This window comes from Trichophyton benhamiae, assembly GCF_000151125.1.
Source record: "Trichophyton benhamiae CBS 112371 chromosome Unknown Abenha-G-c-338d12.r1, whole genome shotgun sequence".
NCBI classification, from domain to species: domain Eukaryota; kingdom Fungi; phylum Ascomycota; class Eurotiomycetes; order Onygenales; family Arthrodermataceae; genus Trichophyton; species Trichophyton benhamiae.
Window position 1 is genome coordinate 100,449 of NW_003315082.1, and position 21,236 is coordinate 121,684.

At 52.0% G+C, this 21,236-nt stretch overlaps 9 protein-coding genes across 9 annotated transcripts; 3 read left to right on the forward strand and 6 right to left on the reverse strand.

The window, feature by feature from the left end:
• Nucleotides 1-877: 877 nt before the first annotated feature.
• On the reverse strand, nucleotides 878-2,577 carry ARB_02912 (uncharacterized protein; the record flags this gene model as incomplete). Its single annotated transcript, XM_003010827.1, has 2 exons — nucleotides 878-1,242; nucleotides 1,335-2,577. The coding sequence occupies 2 exons, from the start codon at nucleotides 2,575-2,577 to the stop codon at nucleotides 878-880; spliced, it is 1,608 nt and encodes a 535-aa protein (XP_003010873.1).
• Nucleotides 2,578-3,101: 524 nt separating this feature from the next.
• On the forward strand, nucleotides 3,102-3,967 carry ARB_02913 (uncharacterized protein; the record flags this gene model as incomplete). The annotated part of the gene is made up of 4 exons (XM_003010828.1): nucleotides 3,102-3,127; nucleotides 3,151-3,240; nucleotides 3,314-3,687; nucleotides 3,738-3,967. The coding sequence occupies 4 exons, from the start codon at nucleotides 3,102-3,104 to the stop codon at nucleotides 3,965-3,967; spliced, it is 720 nt and encodes a 239-aa protein (XP_003010874.1).
• A 733-nt stretch (nucleotides 3,968-4,700) lies between these two features.
• On the forward strand, nucleotides 4,701-6,729 carry ARB_02914 (uncharacterized protein; the record flags this gene model as incomplete). The annotated part of the gene is made up of 3 exons (XM_003010829.1): nucleotides 4,701-5,028; nucleotides 5,121-5,239; nucleotides 5,416-6,729. The coding sequence occupies 3 exons, from the start codon at nucleotides 4,701-4,703 to the stop codon at nucleotides 6,727-6,729; spliced, it is 1,761 nt and encodes a 586-aa protein (XP_003010875.1).
• Nucleotides 6,730-7,166: 437 nt separating this feature from the next.
• On the forward strand, nucleotides 7,167-8,377 carry ARB_02915 (uncharacterized protein; the record flags this gene model as incomplete). The annotated part of the gene is made up of 3 exons (XM_003010830.1): nucleotides 7,167-7,340; nucleotides 7,416-8,005; nucleotides 8,074-8,377. The coding sequence occupies 3 exons, from the start codon at nucleotides 7,167-7,169 to the stop codon at nucleotides 8,375-8,377; spliced, it is 1,068 nt and encodes a 355-aa protein (XP_003010876.1).
• Nucleotides 8,378-8,650: 273 nt separating this feature from the next.
• Nucleotides 8,651-9,744, reverse strand: ARB_02916 (uncharacterized protein; the record flags this gene model as incomplete). Its single annotated transcript, XM_003010831.1, has 5 exons — nucleotides 8,651-8,781; nucleotides 8,807-9,036; nucleotides 9,212-9,339; nucleotides 9,367-9,626; nucleotides 9,693-9,744. 5 exons carry the CDS (start codon nucleotides 9,742-9,744, stop codon nucleotides 8,651-8,653), a joined length of 801 nt encoding a protein of 266 aa, XP_003010877.1.
• Nucleotides 9,745-10,955: 1,211 nt separating this feature from the next.
• On the reverse strand, nucleotides 10,956-11,380 carry ARB_02917 (uncharacterized protein; the record flags this gene model as incomplete). The annotated part of the gene is made up of 3 exons (XM_003010832.1): nucleotides 10,956-10,986; nucleotides 11,057-11,171; nucleotides 11,245-11,380. The coding sequence occupies 3 exons, from the start codon at nucleotides 11,378-11,380 to the stop codon at nucleotides 10,956-10,958; spliced, it is 282 nt and encodes a 93-aa protein (XP_003010878.1).
• A 516-nt stretch (nucleotides 11,381-11,896) lies between these two features.
• On the reverse strand, nucleotides 11,897-15,388 carry ARB_02918 (uncharacterized protein; the record flags this gene model as incomplete). The annotated part of the gene is made up of 4 exons (XM_003010833.1): nucleotides 11,897-14,156; nucleotides 14,225-14,311; nucleotides 14,396-14,715; nucleotides 14,909-15,388. 4 exons carry the CDS (start codon nucleotides 15,386-15,388, stop codon nucleotides 11,897-11,899), a joined length of 3,147 nt encoding a protein of 1,048 aa, XP_003010879.1.
• A 503-nt stretch (nucleotides 15,389-15,891) lies between these two features.
• On the reverse strand, nucleotides 15,892-17,331 carry ARB_02919 (uncharacterized protein; the record flags this gene model as incomplete). The annotated part of the gene is made up of 4 exons (XM_003010834.1): nucleotides 15,892-16,180; nucleotides 16,241-16,895; nucleotides 16,987-17,143; nucleotides 17,230-17,331. 4 exons carry the CDS (start codon nucleotides 17,329-17,331, stop codon nucleotides 15,892-15,894), a joined length of 1,203 nt encoding a protein of 400 aa, XP_003010880.1.
• A 469-nt stretch (nucleotides 17,332-17,800) lies between these two features.
• On the reverse strand, nucleotides 17,801-19,746 carry ARB_02920 (uncharacterized protein; the record flags this gene model as incomplete). The annotated part of the gene is made up of 5 exons (XM_003010835.1): nucleotides 17,801-18,510; nucleotides 18,563-18,849; nucleotides 18,913-19,119; nucleotides 19,188-19,468; nucleotides 19,555-19,746. 5 exons carry the CDS (start codon nucleotides 19,744-19,746, stop codon nucleotides 17,801-17,803), a joined length of 1,677 nt encoding a protein of 558 aa, XP_003010881.1.
• Between the last annotated feature and the right edge of the window lie 1,490 nt (nucleotides 19,747-21,236).

Here is a 21,236-nt window from a genome sequence, read left to right on the forward strand (position 1 = left end):
CTCCCTCCTCTTCTCTCTCTCTCTTCTCCCCTCTATATAAGAATAAAAGTACTCCCTCTAACCCCCTTACCCTCCCTTACCCTCCCTTACCCTCCCTAACTAACCCCCTAAGGCCTAACCCTGACCCTACCCTAAGTCTCATTAGAAGGAAGGAGGAGGTAAAAGAGAATATAAGGTAATAAAGGGGAGTAGGTAGTAAGTAAAGAGGGAGTAAGGAGAGAAAGCATAGAGTAAAGAGTAGGAAGTAAGTAAGAGAAGTACCTTTTTACCTCTAGTAAGATTCTGTGTAAAGGAGTGTATGGCGCTAACCTAAAGTAAATTAGCTGTGGTGTCCGCAGCAGAAGTGTGGTGTCCGCAGCTCAGCCCGAGCAGAAGTACTCCTTGCACGGGTTGCTTGTTTAGAAACGGGGAGATGAAACTCATAAGCCGTACATTCAAAACAGGAGAAAGAAGGTCACCCATAGCAAGAGAAGGATAAGATCATTATCAATTATGGCGCAGGATGAAAAGAAAGGAAGAAGCCCCCTTTTTGAAGTTCCTGGAATCATAACATCGTAAAAAAACATAGAACCGTACATGAGATTGATAGACCGAAATGGTAGGAAAAGTAATCCTTTTTTTTTTTTTTTTGAAGGAACCAAGAAGAAAGCGGAACATGAAATATTCCAGTGTATGCATCCTAGAAGTCGAACCGGCGAAGACTAGAGGCGGAGGAAGGGTATAAGTAGTTAATGCCGAAGGTATTTTGATAGAAAACAGGAGTATGAAGGCATCAAAGCAGGAGTGCTGCGATAGTCATGAAGCCGAAGTAACTGTACATAGGCATTAGTAACTGGTTATCAGAGGGGAGAGATACGAGGATATTGAAAGGAATGACTTACATGACAGCACACTTCCAGCCATCCTGTGGCTCAATGAGATAGTCATGGCCTGGAGGTCCGTTTGACGCCCACCAGGCAAACGAACCCGCAACAAAGGAGACGACGACAATACGTCCGAAGAATTCGGTGATGGCCCCGAAGGCGAGCAAGGGGAAGAGGATGGCAGCGAATATAGCAGCCACGGTGGAGTAGAGGGGATTCGAATGCAGGGCGCTGGCAGGGCGAGGAGCCATGGTAACTAGGTCGGATCGCTGGTCTAGGAGTTTCCTCTCGCTCTTAGTAGATGCGCCTGCAGGAGAGCGTAGGAAGGTCCTGTATGCATCGATATCATCGTCAGAAGCAGCTGGTAGATTCTTGATCACTTTAGAAAAGGAGCACAGCGCCCGATCTATGAATTTGTTAGCATTTCTAAGCTGTGTGTGTGTGTGGGTAAGATAGGATAGTGGAACATACTGTATTGGTCGGTCTTGAGAATGATCTTGTCGAGAAGGTCTGTCCGTTTATTCTGGAGGACAGAGTGATCCTGTATCTGATCGCGGTACTTTGCAGCGAGCTGTTTCTGGCGTGAAGAAGCACGAGAGCCCGAAGCACCAGCCCGGGCAGCCTCAATATCATCAATGGTGAGCAGATCGTCTTCCAACTGGGCTATCTCCTCCTGCAAGTGCCGCAGCACACGGTGGTTCAGCCGCTCGAACTTGCGGTATACATGGTGGGGTGTCTCGGGTGTAGCAGTCCATTCAAACTGTTCGGGAAGTGAGGCCTGGGAGCGTCGTCTGGAGGCTTCAGTTGCCGGTGCTCTATCAGAATGCTGCAGTTGCTGCTGCTGCTTGGTGGGAGGCGGAGGAGCCATGGAGTATGAGAGCATGCTCTTCGGCATGTAGAAGGATTCCGGATGGGAGAAGCTCATGAAGGCCGGGGCAGCGGAAGTAGGCCCCTCGAGCAGGCTTTCTGAGTCCGTCATGTAGGAGCCGGCCATGTGGGACTTTGACATGCCCTTGGTCCCCGGGATGTTGAGGTTGATATGGTCGAACAGCATGTCTGGAGGAGTGATGGGCTGGTATTCAGACTCCTTTGACGCCGACGACGACCGGCTCGGGCTGAGGTCTCTTTCTTTGTCCTTTTCTTTATCCTTGGCCGTAGAGGAAGATCCTCCCGAGACCGTCCTGAGCAGTTGGGAGAGACTGGCCTTGCGGGTATGGTCCTTTGGCCGCGGGGCCCTGGGCAGGACGGGTTCGGAGGCCTTTCTGGAATGCGACGACGGCGGCTTCATCTGCATCTGCTCGTCCAGCGGGTGATCGAGGTAGGAGAAGACTGCTGCTGCCGGCTCTATGGGAGCTGCAGACGTAGATATAGGTGCTGGCGCGGGTATAGACGATGGTATCGAGGTAGCGGGTATAGAAGAAGTAGTAGGTATGGGCGCAGCGGCGGCCGGGAGCGCGACGGCGGGCTCGCTGGCTCTGCTGGCCGCTCGTCGCCGGGCAGCGGCAGAGGAAGACGCGGCAGCAAACTCCTTGTCCTCCTCGTACGGCGCATCCAGGGCTTCGTTGAATATGCTGTAGCCGTGGTGGTCTGGCGCCGGCTCGGCCTCTGGGATGGCATAGGAGAAGTCCAGCGACGAGCCTGAGACCGGCGGCGGCGGAGGCTGCAGGGGCACGGCGGAGGCCTTCTTCGACTTCTTGCTCTTCCCCGGCGCCATCTTATAGATCGTACAGCCGCCTAGGCCGGGGATATCTGGTTATAGATCTGGGATATAGGGCGGTACAGCCCGCCGTCTAGTAGGTCGCTCGCTATAGCCGCCCGCGGTCAACTCTGGCTGGCAGCGTCTCACAGAGCTGGTCACGGCGAGGTAGAAGCAGCCACGAGCAGGCGAGAGACCAAGGCAGCGTCAAGTCAGGCGACGGCAGGGCAGCAGTAAGCAGATGTCACTGTCCAAGATAGATGGTTATTTATTCCTTTCGCTGACGGCGGGTTAGGCAGTTGACTAGTTACAGCAGAGACGAAGGTTCTGTTCTACCGTGAAGCGGCCAGCACTCGGGTAGATATATAGACGGCCAGCAGAGAGACAGACAGACAGACAGACAGACAACAACTAGTCACTCGATAGATAGACGATAGACGACGAGGTTAATATATTCCATCCAACCCGGCCAGGTTCAATAGTGCGATGAAACACCCCTGGGCCCGATCGACACGGTTAGATGGCGGGCATGCGGGCGTCTCATGGAGGGCTGCGACTCTGCCCTTGTGTGCGATGACGACGGATAACTAGAAAAGACGAGCAGAAAAAGAAAAGAAGACGAAGACGGAGACGAGAAGAAGAAGAAGAAGAAGAAGAAGAAGACGAAGACGGAGAGAAGAAGTAAATACTGGATGCGCTGCCAATGACCTGGGGATGTTAAACGACCAGCCTTGATGCCGTGAGACCAACGCAGCCAGCCAGCCAGACAGCCAACAGAAGATGAAACAAGAGCAGCAGAAGTCGAGATACCGCTCGTCTCGAGGGATCTGGACCGAGATAAACTACGGGGGACACACATAACTGCTTCACTATCTACCCAGTGTGCGTGTCCTCGGCTTCACGGCGTCAGGGCTTTCTTTCATGGATATGCGGATTCAGCTTCGACTCCCATGCCGCCGGCCAGTGACTTGTCACATCAGATGAGAAAGGTTTCATCTATCGACTCTCTGTCGCTAGTTCAAACGGACGGCCGTATACTCTTTTACTTCCCCAGGATCAAGGTGATTTCTACCCAAGGCCGTCCGGGGCAGGAGGACGGTGATTCGTCTGGGGGCCAGCCAGAGGCAAGTTAGCTGCCTCGGACCCTTGGACATGCCCATGCTCTGTGGCTTGCTTAGTGACTTCTGCACTGTTGCTAACCTTCGTCGAAAGCAGAGCCGGCTGTGTCCATCATCTGCTTATCATATGGAAGTCATCTGGAGCGGTGTCTATCAGCCCGGTGGCAGCCAGGGATGCGGTGCAGAGACAGAACGGAGTACAAGACAGGCAGACACAGCCAGATACAGAGGATACAGATATACTGCAAGAGAGAATGCTACTTAAAGACTCAAGGGATCAATATACATAATCCGTGGTGAAACATCAGTCCGTCGGTTGGCGGCCTTAGGACGGATATCACGAAGTACAGAGAGACACACGACCGTCCAACTCTGAGGGATAAGAAGAAGAGATCCAACTTTTCTACTCTGTACAGAGCAACTGGGCTATTATTAACTCGATGGGCAGCCTGCACGCAGACGATCAAGGGCAAAAGTCTGCCGTCCTCGTCCTCCTGCGACCCCGGCCAGCGAATAGCAGTCTGATATTGGCCCGTATTACACAGACAGAGGCGCTGGCAGTGGCTTTTCTTTGCTTCTTCCTCTGCTCTGGCACTGGCACCCCTCGCTGTCAAGAAATATCCGACCAGATCAGTCGGCTTGACAGAGTTGTTTATTTTATTAGTTACTCCGTATAATATTCGGGGGATTGTGATGGCTGCGAGTGACTGTCTAGATGGCCGAGAAAAAGCAACGACAGCCAATTCCAAAGCCACGGAAAATCAAATCCTCGACTTACTCGCATTTCTTCCCTGCAGAAGAGCCAGACTAGCCAACGGATTTACTCCTAATTATTCTCATTTTCATTTGCTTCCAGCTGTCAGCCAGCTCGCTCAATTAGGAGACGAAGAATAGACGGCAGAGGCCTGTGGTCGCCCAACCTGCGCTGCTACCAAAGCATACATACGAGCTGCCCGACCGCGAGCTTCCACCAGCGAAGACCAAGGCAACAAAGACGAAGGATAAAAAGAAGAGCAGAGGCAGATGCAGATGCAGTCGCAGATGGTCAGGCTTCGGCTGCTACACCCTCGTATGTTCCTGTCTTCGGCTGCCGTGGCTGCTCGACATTGGACCCCAAGCAGACGGCTACTCAGCACGCAGCATGCCCAGTCAGCGACCAGCAGCGTCGCCGGTGATGCCAAACCGTTCGTGCCGTTGCGAAAGCAGTTGAAGGACGAGACGAAGGCGAAACGGCTGCAGGGAAAGGGAAAGAAGAAGTCGAGAGGCGCGAGCTCGCAGGTTGAAGGATGGGAGTTGACAGTCGGCATTGAGGTCCACGCCCAGCTGGATACGGACTCTAAGCTGTTTTCCAGTGAGTTAATGGCTATAAAGAAGCACTGGCACAAGAGAAAGATAGAGGGGGAAAAAGTCTCTAGAATGAAAAACGCTGAACTGATTGTGTAGGGGCTTCTGCTGCTCAGGAGGATGCGCCGAATACCAACGTCGCCCTGTTCGATCTCGCGTTCCCCGGCAGTCAACCAGTCAGTACCAGCTTATCTACCCTGCATTTGCTATATATTGATGTATGTCATGTCTGACTTTACAAATGACAGTCCTTCCAGACAGCAACGTTGATACCGGCGCTGCGAGCTGCCATTGCGTTTGGCTGTGAGATACAGAGCGTGAGCCACTTTGACCGCAAGCACTACTTCTACCAGGACCAGCCGGCTGGATATCAGATCACGCAGTACTACGGTAGGCTCAGTACTTCTCGTTAATGGATAATACTGGTAGAGGGGATGGATGGCTGATATTACTGCCAGAACCGTATGCAAAGGCAGGCACACTCTGGCTGTATCCTCACGATGGAATAGCCCCCGAAGACGGCGAGGCGGTGCGAGTCGGGATCAAGCAGATACAGATGGAACAGGACACGGCCAAGTCGCAGGAGCTGCCCTCGCACGCAGTGTTGCTGGACTTCAACCGCGTGTCTCGCCCGCTGATCGAGATTATTACGCTGCCGGAGATACACTCACCCGCCACGGCGGCTGCCTGCGTACGGAAGATCCAGACCATTCTGCAGTCCTGCGGTGCAGTCAACACGGGCATGGAAATGGGTGGTCTACGTGCCGATGTCAACGTATCTGTCAGACGGACAGGAGACACAGACACAGCTGAATTGGGCCAGCGAACGGAGATCAAGAATCTGAGCAGTTTCAAGGCGGTCGAGGACGCTATCGTGGCCGAGCGAGACCGCCAGATCGCGGTGCTGGAAGGCGGAGGGAAGATTGACGGCGAGACCCGCGGCTGGACGATCGGGAGCACAGAGACCAGGAGGCTACGAGAGAAAGAAGGGTCGGTGGATTATCGATACATGCCAGACCCAGACATTGCGCCGGTAGTGGTAGGGGAGCAGCTGGTCGAGACGCTGCGGACGAGCATGCCGCCGTCGCCGGACGAGCTGCTGCGGATTCTGACGGAGGAGCCGCAGTACATGCTGACGATGGAGGATGCAAAGCCGCTGGTCGAGCTGGACGACTGTGCCCGGCTGGAGTATTATCTTGATGCCGTCGACGAGCTACACCTTCTCCAAAATGCCGACGTCAACAACAACAGCAACAGTAGCAGCACAAGATCCACGGCTACGGGCAAGACGGTGGGCAACTGGGTGCTGCACGAGCTCGGAGGCCTGTTCAGCCGGGCAGACGCAAGCTGGGACAGCGAGCGAGTGCCGGCCGCGAGCCTGGCGGCGATTGTGCATCTGGTCGGGACGAGGCAGATCACGGGCAGCACGGCCAAAACGCTGCTGGCGACGGTCTTTGCGGGCGAGCACGGCGGGCGGACGGTGCAGCAGATGGTCGAGCAGGACGGCCTGCTGCTGCGTCCGCTGTCGCAGGAGGAGTACCTGGCGATGGCGCGGACGGTGATGGCCCAGCACCCGCAGATGGTCGAGCAGATCCGGCAGGGCCAGCATGGCAAGGTCGGCTTCTTCGTCGGCCAGATCAAGCGCATGGGCGAGCAGGGCCGGGTCGAGGCCCAGCGCGCCGAGCAGGCTGTTCTCTCTCTCCTCTGATATCATCGCCATCGTTGATGATGATATATATGGTCCTCCGCCAGCGCTGACCCCCGTACCAATGGCATCCCAGCCAAACATCCGCCACCACCGGAAGAAAACCCGGAGAAAAAGAGAAAAAAAGCAAAGACAAGAGGCCGTGAGACGGAAACGAGGCGGCCCATCGCCCTGCCCTAGCGCCTGCAGCGTCTCCTCTTCTCTCCAAAACATGTACTTAGGGGAATGCGTCTCCCCTAAGAGCATCTTCAGCCGGCGTGAAGGCACAGCGCAACCAACCACCTGCTGCGCTTCTCCCCTTGATCCCGGAGACGAGGACAGACGAGACAGACAGAGACTGAGCCCGCAAGCCCTTCTGCGCCCTTCTTTTGATTTTTTTCTGGTCGGTGGGCCGCCGAGAGTATCCGGCTCTCGTCTATATAAAGCAGCCGGTGCCTGCGATGTGGACGACCTGCGAGCAGCAACACATATATCAAGCGGATAGCCAGACTGCAGACGACACGACACACGGACAGCCAGCAAAGATGACTTCCCCTACCACGACCATCGCGCAGAAGTTCCTCTCCCGGCCCCAGGAGCTGGGCGTCGTCGCCGTGGGCTTTTCCGACGGCCAGGTAGGTCCACAACTCTCTCCCACCCCCCGGGATAATTCAGTGAGTGAGTCTTGGACTGACAGAAAATGACACAAGCCCAAAGCCGGCGTGGATGCGGGCCCGACGGCGCTGCTGGAGGCCGGCCTGCTGGACCAGGTGCGCGACGAGCTCGGCTACAAGGTCGACTTCGACAGCAAAGTGCACGACTACGCCGACGTCAAGCCCGCGGAGAGCGAGGACCCGCGATACCGCAACATGATCAAGCCCCGGACCGTCTCTGCGGTGACCCGGCGGCTGAGCGAGCAGGTCTACGAGCACGCCCGCGAGGGCAAGATGGTGCTGACGCTGGGCGGCGACCACTCGATCGCCATCGGCACCGTCTCGGGCACCGCCAGGGCCATCCGCGAGCGCCTCGGCCGTGAGATGGCGGTGATCTGGGTCGACGCCCACGCTGACCTGAACCGCCCAGAGGAGAGCGAGAGCGGCAACGTCCACGGCATGCCGGTGTCGTTCCTGACGGGACTGGCCAAGGACGAGCGCGAGGACGTCTTCGGCTGGCTGACCAAGGACCACTTGATCAGCACCCGGAAGCTGGTCTACATTGCCCTGCGAGACGTCGACCGTGCCGAGAAGCAGACGCTGCGCGAGCACGGCATCAAAGCCTTTAGCATGCACGACGTCGACCGGTCAGTCACTACCAACTATTCCCTATATATATCCTTTCAGCAATCCTTATATACTAACTGGCCTGCAGCCACGGCATCGGCCGCGTCGTCGAGATGGCCCTCGCCCACATCGGCAACGACACCCCTATCCATCTGTCCTTCGACGTCGACGCCCTCGACCCCCAGTGGGCGCCCAGCACCGGCACGCCCGTCCGCGGCGGCCTGACCCTGCGCGAGGGCGACTTCATCGCCGAGTGCATCCACGCCACCGGCAACCTGATCGCCATGGACCTGGTCGAGGTCAACCCCAGCCTGGCCTCGATGGGCGCCAGCGAGACCGTCCGCGCCGGCTGCTCGCTCGTCCGCTGCGCCCTGGGCGACACCCTGCTCTAGACTGTATGATTCACGACGAGACGATATAGATAATACACTCAATGCACCAGTAGAACACGTCCAGCTTGCTGCACTCTCTGTCTTCTAAGTAAATCTCTGTAGCCAGCCAGTCTTCCTTGGTGCGATCCCTGTCGTGTGCTCGCCGTATATATGTCCTCCATTATATACCGAGAACTCCGTAGCTAGGTGAGATGAAACCCGTTGGCCTGGCGACGGCGGTGGCTGGGCGACTCAGGACGCAGCGCCGACCAGCCACACATCGCATCGATCAGTCTATCCGTCGATGCAGCTGCGACTTCGACGTGGACGTCTTTGACAGAAGCCACTGGCAGTCTCGTCGTCTTCTTCGTCTTTTTCGTCTTCTTCGTCTCCTTCGTCTCGTTGCGTTGACACCACGCAGTACACTAAATAATCCGCCCAACAGCAAACAGCCAGCAAACAGCAAACAGCCAGCAAACCACCAGGTGGCCGCCGCAGATTGGAACAGCGCTGCATCATCCCGTCCGACTCTTCTCTCTCTCTCTCCCTGTCTGTCTGGCCTGGCGGATGGGAGCAAGAGGCTTCTCCTGCTGAGTCGCACCGCGGCGGCTTTCCCGTCCATCCCTACGGCATCTCCATCTCCAGCAAACATCTCGACTATCTTGACTCTCTCGCCCTCTCTAGAGATCTGCTCCATAATACCACAAGCCACCGACCACAGGCCAGGCTCGCACACCCACAAGCGATATCACGATGAGCAGCTCGTCCGGCTACACGATCATCCAGCGCTTCCGGTGGCCTGAGATCCGCCTGCACGTCTGGCTGCTCGTCAACCTGGCCTCCTCCGCGACCTGCCTGGGCATCTTCAGCTGGTTCCTCTTCGTCCAGACCCAGCTCTCCGTCTCGACGCCATGGTTAGCTCTTCTCTTCGTCTTCTTCTTCTTCTTCTTCTTCTTCTTGTCCATTGCGTAGACAATTGTTTGCTAACGGTGACTAGGGTCTTCCCGTACATGGTGGCCACCGCCGGCCTGGGCCTGCTGTTCGTCTTCTTCATGCTCTTCCTCATCCAGCGCGGCCTGCTGCTGCCCGACATCATCATCCTCGGATGCTTCGTCCTCTTCGTCCTCTGGCTCACGGGGCTGATCGGGACCGCCATCGAGCTCTACGGGACCGAAGCAAACGTCAATTCCAACTGCCAGAACTACGTCGTCAACATGCCCTCCAAGGGGCCAAGCATCAACACCCTCGCCTGGCTCACCCAGATCACCATCTGTACGCCTCCTCCATTATTTATTTATTTATTTATTAAAAATTGATCTAATACTAACGGTCTCACGCCTAGGTAACTGCTGGAAAACAGCCTTCGCCTTCGAGCTGGTCAGCACCATCTTTTACATCTGGATGCTCATCATCTCATTCCAGGTCCGCAGAGGGTTCTTCCTGAAGTAGCCCTCTCCCCAGCTCCCCCCGGCCGGCTTCTTCTTCGTCCTCCTTGCTTTCCAGTTCTCGCTCAATGTTCAAAAAAAGATACCCATTCCAATAGGGTTGCATGTTTCACCGGCGCCAGCATCGGAGATATCTGTTCTTCGCTTCCTTCTTACGAACCTCATGATAAACGGGATGTAGACTTAACTTTTTTTTTTTTTTTTTTTTTTTTTTTCTCTCTCTTGCTTCTGACGTACTACTGATGGCGTTCCGGGACGGCTTTTCTATCAAACTATACGACCTACATGATCTGTTTCTACTTGTTGCGCTGGTTTCTTTTTTTTTTTTCCTTTCTTCACACGACTGTACATATTACTACCTTTTTTTTTTTTTTTTACACTTGATGCTTACTAGATTCACAGGCCATTTGCAAATTGGGATTGAAGATGAGAATTAATACATGTTGCAGACTTCAGAACGACACAATCCGTGTGCTATCCTTCTGGATGCATCCTGATTCGTACATTATAAGCTCCGGCTATTATCTAGCCCTTCGTAGTGGATGCATGTACACCCAGAATAACAGCCGGAACGGTGATGAATACTGTTTGCGCCCAAAGGGGTTCTTCGTGCCTTGTGTGACTGTCTTACTTTTTCTCCTCCCGGCTGCAGGGCCTAGATCAGCCTGTCTGTTTGTGTTTTCCATGGGTTGAAGCACACGTAAGAGAAGTATCTCCGCCCAGACTGTACAGCCCGCCTAGCCCACTCCAAATATACACTATGTAGCCCCCTAAACCCTTTAATGGCCCCCCACCAGACGGTCAAGTGTCCTTCTAAAGCTGCAAGGCATGTCCGCATACGACATACACTCTTAAGCGAGCCCAGATAAAAGCGCGCGCTTAACTTCAGCTTGGCGCTACTTAGTTGACTTCGCTAACCCTTTCAACCAATCATAATTGCTACGTCATCCATGCCAAGAATTTAGCGGCTCTTCTATATTCGCCACCGGAGTGACTTCCTTGCAATAAATTGTTGTTTGCGGGCTTCATCTCGACTTGCTGTTATGCATTTCACTAATAAAACCAATTTATGCTATCCCTCACTGCCCAATAAACATACATTCGGGCCGTACAACTGAAACAAAGGAACGCCTCTCGATAGTCCGTTCGGCAGGTTAGTTGGAGAACTTCTTGGGTACTTTCTTTCTACACCAAACCCTTCCGTTAGTCCGGCAGCCCTATCATGAGTCTTAAAGTGATTGACCAGTTGACTCACCCGGTCACTTTCTCAAAAGTATTTCTCGCAAAATCAGTGACCTTCTCGTTCAGTCCCCTGGCCTTTTGGGGATCGATTTTGCCTTTTCCGAACTTCTTCTCGGCGGACTCGAGGGCTGGAGCTCACAAAGTCAGCTAACGGTCACAGACATAGCCTTCTGGCTCAGGGCGAATGATTCCCTCGCGTACCTTTATCGAGATAGTCTTGTCCGCCGCCGCCGCCTCCTCCTCCTGTGCCACCTCCTGGGCCGCGACCGGGTGCCTGGCTGTCCATGGTAGAATATATCAAGGATATCAGCACAATGTGTTTGCAATGGTAGAGCATTCTCTCACAGGTTCTCTTCCAGAAGAGAACTCTTCTACTATATAGCTTCAACTATTCTCGCCACTACCTTCTCTTCTTAGATGTGTAACGTCATGCAGCGTTTAAACGGTGGAAGCTATTAGAGTGGACATTTTTATACTTGATTGGATCTTGCTATATTTTGTACAATGTTAGGCCAAGATGTCGGAGCGAAGTACATCAGTATGAAGTATACCAGTAATATGTACCCATGGGCCCCTAGCCGTATCCAGAAATGTAGGTAGAATAGACGACGGTCATAGACTCAACGGTTAAGAGTAGAAGATGCTAAATACCACATACCAAAAACACTTCATAGGTATCAATCAATAGGGCCAAAGGGAAACGAGCATCAGGGGCAGTAAATGTAGTGAAATCCACAGGCTAGAAACATTCAACAACGCCTCGCTATGCTTGGAAGTTCAGTCTGTTTTTCTCTGTAACTGGTGAAGGGGGGGGTATATGAGGGAGTGTGGTGAAGGTTTATATGGTGGTAAATTAGTTGGCATCTTCGTCTTCAGCCGCGTTTTGCTCCCAGTCCGGGTCTTCATCAAAGGCGGCCATCATCTCTCGTTCAAGAGCATCCTCATCATCCTCTGGATCATCCACGACCGGGTCTAGGTCCTTGTACTTCGGTTCGACGTCAGGCAGGTCACCCATTAAAGCTTCCCTGCCTGCTTCCATCTCAGCGTCGGCAGTCGGTTCAGTAGCAGAGATGCTTGGCTGAGCTGTAGAAACTTCTTTTAGACCTGTGGTTCGTTCATGAGACCGCTTGATCTTCTGGGATAGACGGGATCCGCTACCTTCAGCGCTTGTGTCTTCTTCTTCATTGACGCCGCCATCAGCTTCTTCAGTGGCCTCTCGCTTGCGTTTCTTGTCGGGGAATAGCATAGAGAAATCGCTGTCGCTTTCGCTGTCTTCGTTATCGCTGCCGAGGAATTCTTTGAGTTCGTCGTGTACCGTTGCCTGCTCCTGTTCGTCATAACCTAATCGTGACTGATCAGTCAGGCCAGCAGATAGCCGGATTTCTTCGTCGGAATTTCTTCGTCGTTTAGCCAACTTCGATGATCTCACACTCGCCGTGTCGTCGTCGCTGGTCGGATCAGATTCTTCAGAGGATGAAGGAAAGGAGTCGTCTGCGTTCTCTTTGCTGTCTGGTGAATTCTCTGATGACCCTATAGGTTCGCCCATGTCATCTGGATGGACCGGAACAAGATACGGCTCTTCGTCTAGGTGCTTCCATTGTATCATGCAATCAAGCAGCCATTGAACGGTAACGATTTTTATCTTCGGGTACCTAGTAGCCTCTCGCACCTTAGCTGTTCGGTTTCTCCCTGCAACCAAGTGAGTTGTGCGTGAATTGATCTTTGAAGTGATTGTTGCGCCAAAACTTTTCGCCCATAGTGAAATATCGGCATTCTGCGTATCTGTTCCGAGAGGAAGGACGCCCGAGAAGACCAGGATGACGGAACCGAGAGCTACTCGTTTGATTTCCGGCATCAAAACCTTGACATCTGGCACTATCTGTAGGTCAACTGCTTTGTCCTTTGCAGGGGCACGATGTCCCGTCAGTGCTGTTACTCTACCACCAAGAGCCTGCGTGCGTCTTCGGTCGTACTCTTCAAAAAATCGCTGATGTATTAGCTGAAGACGCTCTTGCAGCAGTGGAAGCTCACTGTCGTTGTCTTCAAGTAAGTGATGACGATGGTGTTTTACCGAATCTTGAGACTCATCACTGGAAGAATCCCCATTCTCTGTACTCTGTTGGGTCTCAGCAGCCTCATCTTCTGCATCCAGGAGTTTCTGCTTTTGAAGCAGAGGACGTTCCTCCACCTGGTGTGCAATAACTTCTTCCTGTTGGCTGGTCTGCTCCTGCAGTAACACTGGGTTATCCCCTCCTCCCATAGTTACCAGCTGCTCAAGCGTTGATTGCTCGGGGTCTGTGGGAGCGGGCTCATTTACCTCGGACGCCTCGGATTTTGATCCATTGGGCTCTGGCTTCTCAGCTCCTTCGGTGGCGGTGGTCCTAGCATCAGCAGCGTCGGCAGGAGCAGCGGGTATCAGTTTTTTGGCCTTTGACCCAGGTTTTGGCTTTGCTTTGAGTTCTTGCTTCTTCGGCAAGAAGCTGGAGTTGATATCACCGATACCAATGAAAAAGTCATAAGGCGAGACCTTTATCAAGTTCTCACTCCACTTCCATACATCTCCTCTGTCGTCGATAATGACCACCATCTTGGTATCTACTGGGAATAATCGTTGGAGGTTTTTCGCTGTAAGGCTGCCGCTTTCATCTCGACTGAGGATTCTGTCTCCAAAGATCTTTTTGTCTGGATCGACGATGTTGGCTACGTTCTGTGCATAAGCGCGGGTTCCCATAGTATAGATGTGCAGCTCGTAGAGCGTGGAGATCACTTTCAGAAACTCTTCCAGTCCAGGCCGTAGTTTAATATAATACCAGCATCCTCTCATGCCTGGACCATCATCAACTAGCTGGAAACACCGCACATCTTTGACAGCGTCATGGTTGGGGTTGTCCTTGTCTTGCTGCCATTCAGCCACAGTCGGATCCACAGTAGCGTGAATGATGGTTTGATCCAGGTCAACGACCAGTGAGAGCCTTCTTGACGAAAGGAGTCGGCGTTTGGCATCCTCTTCTACTCGAGTAGCTTCACTTTCACTGACGGTTAGTGCGGAGTTGTCGTGAACCATGCGGATGGGCGCGCGATGTGAATCGAGGACATCGGTGTTGTAGCTTGCACTGCGTAGTAAAAAAAACATCTGGTAAGTATGCAAACACCGTGTTATTTAAGGCATACAGCGACTCACTGGGTCATGTCCTTGCCGCAGTTCGCACACATGCCACCAAACTGCACTTCGTGAGCGCATGGCTCGTCTATCTCGGCAATGTTAATACTGCACAAAGTCGAAGCCCACAGCCGTCAGCAAAACCGTTCCATATCTCCTCATCTCTCAGAAAGAAGGCAATTAATCACTTACGGTGCCTCAATAACCTGTCCCTTCCGGATCTTCCAAGCTACCAAGGTTCCGTCAACAGTGCTTTCAAATCTCGTAGGAAACGTCCTTACGACGTCTACCTTGTTACCCAGCCCATCACCCTCCGTCACAGTCGTGCGATAAGTGTATGAAAACAATCCATCTCCTTGGTTTACCTCATCGCCGGTCTTCTTCAGCAGGTCTGTGACGGTGATCGGGTAGTAAAGGCTGGTAGATAATTTCAGTTGCATGCCTTGGCTGTCAAGCTGCAGAAAGCAGGTAGGTCGAGTGGTGTATGTGGAGAAACTGAGATGATTTCGATGCTAGGTAGCAAGATATGGCAATGCGATCTGCGATTTTGTTTCTGTAGCGAAGGTGTTGAGAGATCGATGAAGATGGGCGGCTTATTTATAGGCGTGTCCTTTGCGTCTGGAGTGTCTGTCTAAGCTGCCATAATCCGGGGACGGCGGTCGCGTCAGAGTGAATAGCGAGGGTATTGAGTCCTTTGCAGATAACGAGGCTACCCTTGTGCTTGTCAATTAATGCTGCGCCTGAATAGTGACTGGAGTGTTGTTGATGGACCGGGAGCGGCAGGGCGTTAGCTATGGAGTGTTGTTGGGCCGTGGCATCGAGCGTTTGACGGTGGCAATGCGAGTCGCAACGAGAGGTGCGCCGGACGGACAAAGGACGAGCTGGTGTCTGCTGCGTAAGGATCGTAAAAGCGCGATGTAGTGCTTTGTCTGGGGTGTCCTGTAGACGGTTTTTGTTGTTGTCGTTGTTGTCGTCGTCGTCGTCGTTGTTGTTGTTGTTGTTGTTGTTGTTGTTGTTGTTGTTGTGGTGGTGGTGGTGGTGGTGGTGGTGGGCGCTGGTCGAAGGCGAGGGCGGAGCATGAAGCAGTTCGAGGGCAGCAGAAGGCGAACTCAAGCGGGCGCTATTTAAGCTGTTAAGGTTGTTTGCCGCGCAAGGACGAGTCAGATAGTACACTGCAGCCTGCATAGCGACAGCGTCAACCACCGAGACGAGGCCGTTCTACCAGTCAGAAGAGGATAATAATACGGGTACTACGGAGTACTTGGAGAGCTGGTGGATTGGGGTCCTGCGGTAGTTATAACCTGGGGTCTGGATTATAGGCAGCTTGTGGGACAGCTGGGATGGAGAGATGACTACACACGAGATAATAATAATACTATGTAAATAACAATACGAGACGAGCTCTAGGAGCAGCTTCGGATAGGTAACAATAGAAGAATCTCCATGGCCTTAGAGACCATGCAACATAAACCGAACATGATACTCAACCACTCTCTCCGCCGGTCATTGATTATGCAAAGGCAAGATCCACCTCGGAATCTACAGAGATGTTCTGTAAGGAGTGAAAAAAAAGGGTCCCATATCACATATATGGCACTCAACAGCATTAGGTGTCCATTCAAAAGATAAGGTTATTCCTTCCCCTATACATAGAGCCATGGGAAAATGGGCAAAATAAGGGTGGGCATTTATTTGGCTTTGGCCAGACCAACAGTGCCCTTGCCCAAGTCGTAGACAGAGTAATAGCGTCTCAAGAACGAGTCACCAAGGATGGCAAGTGGACCAACAGGCTCAGGGAAGTCCATTCCCATGAAGCTGCTGATGCAGGTGCCGGAGACCTCCAAAGTGTAGTCGTGAGGTCCGATGGTGAAGTTGTGGCCGCTAAGAGTGAAAGTGACATCAGGGAGAGAGTCCCGCTTGGCACAGTCAAGAGTGTATTGGCCATTCCACGACTTTGTGGCACCAATTTGGGTGTTGCTATGATCACCAGTTAGAGACTTTTAAGTGAAACATGAGGGTATAAATAACAAGACTTACATCATCTCAGCAAGAGTGGTTGGGAGAGCAATGAGGGAAGTACCGGTGTCGAGGATGATACCAGTGTTTTCCAGAGCAGCTGTATCCTTGCCAAGGGAGATAGCGTCGAAATCAACCTCCCAGTAGGCCTTGCGACGGAGTGGGATAGTGGTCATATCACCAGTGAAATGGTTGGTATCGGAACCACCAAAGGTGACGACAGACTGGTCACCATCCTTGTTGGTATCGCCCAAGTAGAAGCTGAACACGGGCTCATCAATAAGGCCCTGGTCGATCATGTTGTAGAATGGAGGAGTGATCCCGTTGACCGAGATACTGCTGAAACCCATACCCATGATGCCGTCGAAACGACCAAAGGCGAAAGCAAGGCCCGGCTCGCTGGTAGCTTCAGCAAAAAGCTGTTTCTTGATAGTCATGTCACCAATCTTCACACTGTCCCGAGAGACAAAGCCCTCTAGGCTGCCAGATCCATAGCGGATAGCGAACTTGGTGCCGTTCTTGGAGTAGGTAGACGAGGCTGAAGAGTCATATGTGCTGTGCAGGAAGCAAGCGATGGACGAGCAGTCCTTGCCTGGAACCCAGAGGTTGGAGCTTCCGGTGTCTAGAACAACCTTGAAGGTCTGTGGGGGAGTTCCGATGGAGATCTCAGAGAAGTCTGTCCTGGCGGTTAGCACTCATTCACAGATGTGGCTGGCTGGGGTAGAAACATCGCATCAACTATCAAAAGAGAGGAAACAAAAACATACACTGTGCGTTGAGGAAGTTATCAATGAGGACGTTGTGTCCAGACTCAACTTCGATGGGAGTCTGCTCCTTGAACATCTGCTGCTCATGTTGTTCTGGGCGGATGCCCATGTACTTCTGGCCGAGAGACTTGATCTGGACGTCGATGTCGGCATGTTCCTACCAACGGTATCTATTAGCACCTGGAAAAACGAAAATACAGCTACTCCAAGCTAAGGAGGATCGAGAGTATCGAAATGACTTACAAGCTGTTCCTTGAGGGAGACCTTCTTGAGCTTCAGGCTGTGCAGCTTAGCAGAGGTACAGCCCAGAAGGGTCGCACCCGCAAGCAAGAGAGAGCCCTTCATGGTAGCTCAGGAGAGAGAATAATGCTAGACAGTAGGCTCTTTGGTGGTGATAAAGCTGCTCGACGGGCGGCGTTGATGAGATGAGATGCTGGCGGGAGAGCTGAAGCGATGGAGGTTGATGGTGAGGTTGGAGGTTGGATGTTTGAGGTTCCCCGGAAAGACGAGGAAGAAGAAAAGATGGGCGATGACGCTGCTCACGTGAGCGTTGCGCCGCCCAGGCTGCCGCCAATCACCACTATGACGTGGATCACTGCCAGGCACGCTTTTTTTTGTTAAGCTACAAACGCAGGATTACAAGATAGCTACGGGACAATGGAGATGGCTACATGGCTACACCAGGACGACAGGACATAGACGAGAACGCTTGGATTCAACTCTATAATGGTACAGCATCATGCGAAGCTGGCTACTCTGGCCTCAGCTTAGCGGTAGAAGTCGAACCTACACAGGCGGAAAAAGAGGACTTGTGTTAGCCTGGTTGAAATGGAAATGGGTGGAGTAAGAAAAATACATACTTGTCAGAGTCCTGTCCTCCCTTGACCTGGCTGGAGTAAGCATCCTCAAGGTCGGACTGGATGATGTTATATCTGTTCTTTCGCACAGCACGCAGACCAGCCTCCTGCATGATAGCTGCGATGACAGCCCCAGAGAGGGGGTCGTTGCGGACAATGAGCGAGTCGAGGTCGACCTCCGGCGACAGCGACATCTTGCCGGCAATAGTAGTAAAGATTAGGCGTCGTTCCCGTCGATCTCGCAGCGACGGGAACTCAATCTTACGGTCAAGTCGACCAGGACGAAGCAGGGCAGGGTCAAGTGTGTCCGCTCGGTTGGTGGCCATGATGACCTTGACGTTGCTGGTTTGGTCAAAGCCATCCATCTGGTTGAGCAACTCGAGGAGGATACGCTGGACTTCTCTGTCTGCACCTGTCTGGGCATCGAAACGTTTCGTGGCAATAGCGTCGATCTCGTCGATGAAGATGATAGCTGGCGAGTTTTCGCGGGCCATCCGGAAAACATCACGAACCATTCGAGGGCCTTCACCTAGGTATTTCTGTACAAACTCGGATCCCACTACTCGGATGAAGTTGGCCGTTGTACTGTTGGCTACTGCTTTGACCAACATTGTCTTTCCAGTACCCGGTGGACCGTATAGCAGTACACCACGAGGTGGGTCAATACCTGCAAACCTATTAGTACGAATACACCGACAAACCTGATACATGTAGCATACCAATTTGCTTGTAAAGATCGAAATGCGTAAGCGGTAGCTCGACAGCCTCCCTGATCTCCTGCTTCTGCATGTCCAAACCTCCGACGTCCGCATACGTTACGTCCGGTTTCTCATTTGCTCCAAGCATGGCAATGGATGAGTCTGCCTCTGGAGGAAGAATGTCAACAAGTGAGTTGGAGTGTCGGTGGAGAGCAACGGAGGAGGACGGCTTCAGCTTCTCGCGGTCGAGAGTCGAAAGGATACGGACGACATAGTTGGAACCTGTTGACGACTGGACGATACCGGTACTTCAAAGAAAGAGTGATATTAACACCAGTTTCTTCTTCAGGAAAAAATAACAGGGAACGTACTTCTGATCAATAGCCTCCATGAACTGGCCAATAACCAAAGGTACACTTTGGATACGCTTAATCTCTTCCTGTGCCCGGACGAGCTCCCGCTTAAGACTCCTAAAAGATGCAGTCAGTATCAAGTACGTCTTCTCACTCCATAATTTCCGCATGATTGCCGCTAACCTCTGCTCATCCTTGATGTATTCTTCCTGTAACTGTATATACCTATCCGGAAAAGTCATAATGTCAGCCTCCTTCCCAAACATAGCCGCAGCCAGTCACTTGAGCCATACTCTAGGTGTCTCTGATATCGCTTCAAGATGGAATATCCGTCTTCATCATCGTTTGTCGAGCCCTCTAGCGGATCGATATCTGGAATCGCATCGTTGAGGGTGGTTTTTGGTAGTGAGGGAGCCCCGAGAGGCGTATCAACGAGAACACCGGCCATGTTAGCAAGCCTAGAAGAAAGGCGTAATATGTATGTAGATAGAAGATATATGGAAGCGTCGTTGTCTCGAGCGTAGCTCTCCTGCTGCAAATTGTTTTCTGGCTCTGCTTCTGTCTGCTTCTGCTTCTGCTCATCTTCCCGTTCGCGCCTCCGAAGCTCCAACTCAACATAGGATGCCAGGAATCACGTGGTCCTTTTTCCCCTTACCTAACCAGCCATCTATCAACAACAACAACAACAACAACAACAACAACAACAACAACAACAACAACAACAACAACAACAACAACAACAAAACGGTTGAAGTTGAAGCTCTGCGATGGAAATATCTGCCACCAGATATTATATATCTGATATTCATTTTGTTGAATTGAGCTGTGGACTAAGTTGACAGCGTTTTTCATCTGCGCTTTGACGCTCTGAATTCAAAAAATCTGTCCGAAGCAACGATAGGCACTACCCTCAGAGTTCCAACACAAGAGTAGCTTTCCCAAGAGCTATCAGAAAACGCAGAAGCTTAGAAATCGAATGCATCTCGGTAGATGTTGGGGTGATCACTATCTTTAGTGACTTTTGAAAGCCACCGCTATTACTAGAGACTCTCGAGCCCAACACAGTGCAAACTTTGATACCGCTATCCTTCACTACCATAAAGTTGAAGCTCTGACCTATACTATCCCCTAGCCTGAGCTCTATAGATTCTCGCTCAATTATCAGTCGAATGCCTATTACATATTCCGCTTAATAGGCTTTCTGAACATCTAATTTCATTGTATCCGAAGTTACCAGAAATAATAAGAGAAAAGAAACACAGACTGTGGCACAGAAGATGGGTTTCCTATTAATTTATGCTTCTATACCACCCGTATACCAGAGGTATATATCGTTGCTGCCTGCTTACTCCCTATACATGCAATGTGGGGGATGCAATGTGGGGGCTATCGCTCAAGCAAGAGACCTGTGCACGTCTATCACCACCGCTGAAAATATACAGGTATGGTTTAATCGGATATGAAACTTCATACATGCTAACGCAATACCTATTTCCCTCGATCTTCATAGCTATACCTCTCTTCAATTTGCAGCATTTGAGCTGTATTCTGATAGGTTATCCACTTGAACAAATAGATACACGTTGGGAGTGTATTGATTATCTATAGAAGAACACACGGCTTGATCACTGTTTATAACCGCAGTTATCGCTCTGCCTCGCCTTTTACGCCTCCATATGGAAGGCCATCCGGTTTTTGTCGTTGCAGGATTAGTTATGAGTACTCTGATCTGATGGAAAATTCATCCAGTGTCTGCTAAGAAATAAATTGATCAATGAACCAGACTTAACGGCGGTTAGACTAGAAGGGATGACAAAACCAAGGCCGATCCCCACGAATACTGCTTTTGACTTCCTTGCCTACGTGACAGAACGAATTAACCTTCCTGAGATTGCCGCATCTGATGATGCAATGATAACTACTATCAAAAGAAAGCCTCTGCCTTGGAAAACGACCAAAAAAAGCATTCACAAGTCTGAGAAGCGGGCTCGACGAGGATATGCAGAGAGGACCTTCAAACATCCATACTACATAGCCGCTTTCCTTTAGTCCTGCCTACCTGCTATCTAAAACGGGTCAAATCCTCCCTCGACGGCCAACAGGAGAACGAGAAGCCCCTGACCTACCGCTTACCGCTTCCGGAAGGAATAGGAAGGTGTTATTCATGACTAATCAACCATAAACCGTCAGCCAATCAGACGAGAGCATCATGTCTCTGGCGGACAAGGCGGGATTCTGCGGCTCAAAAGGGCGAAAAAATGGAAGGGCGACGCAGAGCCAGGAGGGAGTTCGACTTTTGCGTCCACGAGAGAGACGCTGATGCTGGTGCTTTGGATCACGGC